At 42.9% G+C, this 6737-nt stretch overlaps 1 protein-coding gene across 1 annotated transcript in view; it reads left to right on the top strand.

Moving 5' to 3' along the window:
- The window catches only part of BEND6 (BEN domain containing 6), a 9062-nt gene extending 8793 nt beyond the window's left edge, over nt 1-269 (top strand). Inside the window, exon 6 of the mRNA XM_010022066.1 lies at nt 53-269. Within this exon, the coding sequence (XP_010020368.1) occupies nt 53-269 (217 nt within the window). The remainder of the gene's footprint in view (nt 1-52) is intronic.
- The last annotated feature ends 6468 nt before the right edge of the window (nt 270-6737 follow it).

Genomic DNA, 6737 nt, shown 5'->3' with positions numbered 1-6737 from the left:
GGGGTCCAGCAGCTGCTCCTCAGGGCATCATCTCTTCCGCTGTTCCTCCCAGTACACAAGACCAGCAGGATGATGATTCACCAGCTGCTAATGCACAAGTGCAGCAAAGTGAGAGCCACCTGCCTCCTCCACCTCCCACCCCACAAGGTCAGGAGGACTGTTTCAAGCCCACTTCTTCTAAGGTGGAGTCCCATCTCGCCAGCAGCTCACCAGCGCCCTCTCCCAACCAAGGCTGCGGACAGGATCTCAGGAATTCAGACAAGGAGTAACAGAAGATATTTCATACCAGTTCAAATTCTCAACTGAGACTATGGAGTAGTATAAAATAAAAAGGAAATAAAATCTAAACGGGCCTAGCAACAGTGGACAGAGATACTGTAAGCAGAAGAGAATCCCGAGAAGTATTTTCTCAAACAAATGAAAATCCCACAACCTAGAAAGAAAATAAAGGCATATTGATATCTTTGGCTTTAAGATATTATTAAATATATGCATGTTATGCGGTAATTCAGAAAACATAAACTTGCTCTGAAGAATATAAGTAGAGTTCCCCTTAGTTAGAAAAAAACATTATTTAAAAGAATGCCAAAGGAATGTGTAAGAGGAACCGTAATCCCCTTGCCTTCACCTTGATAGCTGATGGAAAACTGCTTTTCCGATCAGAGAAAGGTCTTGCATATTAATATTAAAAAAATACAGAGGTATAGAAAGAGAACAGAAAAATTTCCAAGTGAAATGAACCCTATGTATGGGTAGCAACAGGCTTAGAAAGCACAGGGCCACATGAGCAGAAAAATAAAATAGGTCTTTAAGGATGCTGTTAAACATTCTTAGGGCAATGAAACTGCAGTTCTCGAGATGCTTGCAGGAAAGCAGCAGCTTATTTTTAACCTCTGGAAGCTGGAAAGGTAATGAAAGAAGCCATGTTCCCTCTTAGCTCAGGGAAGAGTCCTCCAGGATAGCCTGTTTGGCTGTGGCTTCTCTCACAGGCCTGCTGCTGCTGGAACTCTGCAGGTTTGGCAGTTCTCACTCTCCCTTCTTCCCCGAACATCAGGTCCATAGGGTAAGGTTGCCTGATCCCTCCAGTGAGGAAATGGAGGACAATTTCTTGAAAATGACTAGTAAAGGGCTGAGTAACCAGCTTCTACTCCCTGTGTTTTGATGTTGGTATGCTACCTCTTGCCTAGAGAGAGGGTGGAGCATTCCCACTGGGACCAGAAAAATCCCAGGAACTGCCCAGTTCCTCTTGACACCTGACACCACTTGTCCCAGGGAGCAGCTGGCAGTCACTCACCCTGTAATTGCCTGAGGAGAAAAAGGAGGAGGGAAGGTACATTTTTTTTCCTTGCTGACTGATTTCAGGTTTACAGTGACTGGTAGAGTGGGAAGGAGAGAACGCTTGGATTATAGCTTTTATGCTTGAGTGTACTTCCCCCAGAACAGAGAGTACTAATAGTTGAATCGATTTTATATATGGCAAAGAGGCAACTAAGGAATCAAGATGAAAAAGAAATTGAAAACCAAACCCAACAAACACCCTCACAATAAAAAGTTGAAGAAATCTAGCTTGATTTGAGGAAGATTTCTATAACTCTGGAGATCTGAGTTACAGAAATAAGTTACAAGTAGGTTAGGGTAAATGCCAGGAAAAAAATGGATAAGGTTAGCAGCCAAATGGCTCTAAAGGGAAGTGCTGCAAACCTAATTGTGCTAGAGCAGTGCACTCATAAAATACACTGTGGAGAAGACTGTAGTGGGGGCTGGGGTAAAAATTAAGTGATCTGCTAGCGTTTTTCATGTCTCATCTCTATCAGTTTCTTCTAGATAGGATCAGGATGAAAGCAGGTATGAAATATATTTCGTGTTATTAACTACCATCTATAAAATGTAACAAAGGATGTTTGCTATTATGTACATTTTGTATATGTGGTTGTATGTACAGCATATAAGAATGTATATAGTTAATCATATTTTTGAAGCAACTTTCTATCAAATAAAATGAAACATTACTATGTCTAGTTCTATTTTATTGTCCTTACTGTCTTCTGGGCCTTTTCTTACATCAGCCTCTGTTGTACACTTTTAACACATAAGGTTGGGATTTTTGTCTCTTGCTTGCTTTTTTCTTTCTCTTTAATAACTGTTCTGGAGCCAGCTTCTGTAAAGCTGGTAAGTTTTAGCTGTGGAAGAGGTTGGCCCACCTTACAAGGGCTCTCTAACCTTAAAGTTGTCACAGCTGATATAGCACAGCTCCAGCTGTTCTGCTGCTCAGGAGGTGCAGAAGCACTTGGCCAGGCACACAGAGCAGCTGCTCTCTCTGCTGCTGGTGCAGCAGTGCAGATCATGATGTTCTGTGCTGTTCTGTTTTGCTGAACTGGTAAGTTGTCAGAGGAAAGCCAGTGAGGCTGGCAGCTCACCAGAAAGAGTAAAGGAGGGGTTTCATGGTAGGGTGAAGGGGCTGGGAGAGCAATGGGTGTTTTGAACAAAAAGAACAATAAACAGGAGACATTTTAATGTTTTACCAAAGAATAAAGAGGGAGCAAACTACAAAGAGCAGTTCCTTCCTCTTTCCTAAAGTATAGGACTGATGGTATGCCAATGGATAGAAGATAAATAGCTGTTACACAACTATACAGTTAACAGAAAAGCCATTCTCCTTGTGGTTGACAAGAAGGAGGAAAATACAAGTCGTTTTCCAAAATGACCCTGACAAGTTCTGAGAACACAAAATTGAAGCCTAGATAATCATAGATTAGAAACTTTAGAAGTAACAGAGAGGGAGAGAAGAGCAGAACAGTCTAATGCTGCTTCTCTCAAAATTTGCAGCAAAATGAAGTGGTGATATGTAAATGTGTGGTGCCACAAAGCATACAATCCTTCTTACATGAGTGACAGAGGGCACATTTGCATTACTCAGAATTGGAGAAGGCTGACGGCTACTGCAGAAAACCTAACAGCTATATGACTGTAAGTGCTGAAAAGGTGAGCAATGCTAAAATTAGTAATTTGAACTATTTGTTTCTACTACTGCATTTTAGATTAAATTCGAAGATTACCATGGAAAAGAACGTGGTCATTGTTTATTATGAACTGCTCAGTAAGAATGCTTGCTTCCTCAGAAGGGAAAAAAATTGAGATATGTGAAGAACGTGATAAAAAACTTACTGAAAGGGTACCCTCTTGAATAAATCAAGGGGTTTTAATGCATGTCCCCTCTTACTATGCTATATAGATAGGAGTGAAAAAAAAAACCCAAACCACCAGACATCCAAATTTCCTAGATCAAGTGCACATGGCAGCATGTGTTGGTGACAAAAGAAAGAAATCAATGTTTAGAAAAGCAATGTTTCAAGCACTTTCATGAACAAGGAGAGAAATGAGTATGTTGAGATACGTTTAAATTCTATGAAAAAAAAATAAGGGCACATAATGAATACGTGGAATTAGTTGCTACAGAGCACTGCAGAGTTTACAAAGACAGTTTGCTCAGAAAGAGCTTCCACATCTTATGTGATACCCAGACCTTGTTTGGAAGTTTGGACTTGGAGATCCTGGCTCATGAAGAGCAGACTGTGAGCATGCCCTGCTCTCCTAGGTTTGTCTGCTCCTGCCTTTGGCAATCTGCTGCCTGTGTTGAAAATACCTGCTATCATACCGAATTAGTGAACATGCCATGCAGCCAAGAAGTCCAGCAGGCTACATTTTCTCTCCTCTCTATGAAATAAATTCTGTATAAGAATTTCTGAAGCTGACCCAAACTGGCAAGCCTGTGTTTTCCCAGGAATTAGCTGAAATACACTAATTCAGGGCTTCAGAGTTTTGTTAGCACATTGGAAATGCTGACGTGATTGCATGGCAGTTCCCTTACTACTTTTTTGCCTTAACTGTACTGTTTAAATAAAAGGAGGGTGTTTGGATGGGTCATTACAAGAGTAAGTGTTTACATGAATTACTGCTGAAACAATCATATTGAAAAGAGTCATTTTCATTGGGTATCAGAGTTTGGAAAAATAATGCCACCTTGCTGTGCTAGTAACTTGTTACTATTGCACCTCATATTACCTGTCCTCAAGAATCAAAAGTTATTAAGTGCAAATGCAAGATATAAACAGAACGGCTGCTATCAACATACCATTAGCAAATTTAATTTATAAATGCAAAATATGAAACTTTAGGCAGCAACAATGACTTTAGCTTTCCAAGTGGTAGTCAGGTTTCTATTATTTTAACAATGCCATGAATGCCACTGCTCAAATCAGTGTTGTTTTACAGTCCAACAGTAGTGATTCAGCTGTATTTGTTAATGCGTACATAACTAGTATATAAAGCTTGTATCTCAGTGTGTCTATCTTCTATCGTGAAGCTATTTTTTCATTCACCTATGGAAGGAGGCTTAAGACTGACGTTAGTAATAGTAACTGTTTACAAGAAAATAAGTGCACTAAATTAGTGCTGACATTAAATACCACATGGTATGTTCTGATAGTTGTTTTTTCACCAAGCTCCTGTAACATTAATTTAACATGCAACCCTGAGTTCCTTCTCCCCCGTGTATACTGGATTTGATAAGTGTGCACCAGTGAGGTGCTTTGCTTGTGTGCAAGCATCTCTTTTCATATGGACACACAACTCAAAGGTGATGTTTACACTGTTCAGTTCACTCAAGGCCAATGCAGTAAGTAAAGATGACTCATACCAACTTTTACTTCGTGTGGCTCAAAGTAATTATATGATGAAGCAGGAGAGCAGTAGCAGATAAATAGCAAGAATCATGGGCACGGCAGCCCAAGTGATGTTTCCACAACCCTGACACTGAGGGGAGATGAGAAGGGCACTAATAGCACAAGTAAATAATTGTTTGCAGAACTGGTGTTGGTGACAAGGTTTTGAGTTGTATGACTACGAGACACTGCTTGCAGATCACCATCTGCTTGAGAGAAATGATATCCACCTCACTAAGCAAGGCGAAATTGGTTTTGCCAGTACGATGGCTGGCTGCACAAGGAATATGGAGAATAAACATGATGAGTTAGTCTGTGTGCAGCTGCAGGGATCTTGTTGGGATCACAGATACGTGGTGAATGGCATCCCTGACTGGAGTGTTACAATGAAGGATGACCAGCACCTTAGGATGGACAGGCTAGGAAAACACAGAGGGCAAGTTGCATCTGGAGTGTATAGATCTCTGCCTAGTGACGGATGAGGAACCAAATGAGAGTTTGTGGAGAGGGACCAAAAAAGGACAGGTAAAGGTGATATTATAGCATCTGCTGCAGGCTGCCTGACCAGGAAGAACAAGCGAATGAGGTAGACAGGAGCAGCTTCATGTTCACAAGCCCTTGTCCTCATGGGGGACTTCAACCACGCAGATACTTACTGGAGGGACAACGCAGCGGGACATAAGCAATCCACGAGGTTCCTGGAGTGCATTGGTAACTTCCTCTTCCAAGTCATAAAGGAGTCAACAAGGACCAATGAAGAGCAGGGCTTTGGTGGCCCTCATACCAACAAGGAGCTTGTTGGGAATGTGAAGATGAAAGGCAGTCTTGACTGCAGTGACCGTGAGATGGTGTAGCTGAGGATCCTGAGGGGAGGGAGGAGTGTAAAAAGCAGGCTCACCATCCTAGACTTCAGCAGGGTGAACGTTGGCCTCTTCAAAGACCTGCTTGGAAGAGCCCTAAGAGATAAGGCCCTGGATTTAAGATGGGCTCGAGAAAGCTGGTTTATATATTTAAGGATCACCTCCTCCAAGCTCAGGAGCAGTTCATTCCAGTGAAAGGAAGTCAGCAAAAATGCCAGGAGGCCTGTGTAGATGAAGGTCAAACTGGCCAAACTCAAACACATAAAAGAAGCATACAAAGGGTAGAAGCAAGGATGTGTAACCTGGGAGAAATACAGAAACATTTGCTCAAGCATACAGGGATGAAGTTACGAAAGCTAAAGCCCAGTTGGACTTGGATCTAGCCAGGGATATCAAAGCTATCCTACTTGGGACAAGAAGAATGGCTTCTGTAAGTACATAGGTGACAAAACAAAAGACTAGGGGAAAATGGGCCCTTTGCTAAATGACAGGTGACATGGTGACACAGGGTGTGGAAAAGGCCGAGTTACTGAATGCCTTCTTGCCCCAGTCTTTACTATCAAGGCCAGCCTTCAGAAACCCTACTGATCAGGGAGGGAAGGCTGAACCAAGGAGGATTTATCCTTTTTGGAAGAGGATCAGGTCAGGGGATACTAAAGCGAACTGGACATAATGGGCCCTGATGAGATGCACCCACAAGTGCTGAGAGAGCTGGAAGATGTCACTGCAACACCCCTCTTGATAATCTTTGATCAGTCATAGTGAACAGGCACAGTGCTTGCGCACTGGAGAAAGCAAGTGACACCTCCATCTCCAAGAAGGGCAAGAAGGAGGATGCACACAACTACAGGCTAGTCAGTTTCACTCTGATCCTTCAAGAAGGCGATGGGGCTGCTAATCCTGGACATCATTTTCAGGCACTTCAGTGACGTGGAAATTATCTGGAGTCATCAGGATGGCATTACCACAGGGAAGTCATGCTGGACCAACTCGATAAGCTTCTAAGACTGGCCTAGTAGATGAGCGGAGAGCCGTGGACGCTGTCTAGCCTTCACTACCTCCCTCGGCACGGTCTCCCACCAGCTCAGTGCGGGAGCAGGCGGTGGGGCAGCCCGAACCCAGCGCACCGCAGGCGCGCAACGAGCACAGGCGGGAC

The sequence above is a fragment of the Nestor notabilis genome, unplaced genomic scaffold (genome assembly GCF_000696875.1).
Source record: "Nestor notabilis isolate BGI_N333 unplaced genomic scaffold, ASM69687v1 scaffold31399, whole genome shotgun sequence".
NCBI classification, from domain to species: Eukaryota; Metazoa; Chordata; class Aves; order Psittaciformes; family Psittacidae; genus Nestor; species Nestor notabilis.
This window is presented reverse-complemented; position numbering and strand designations above follow the sequence as displayed.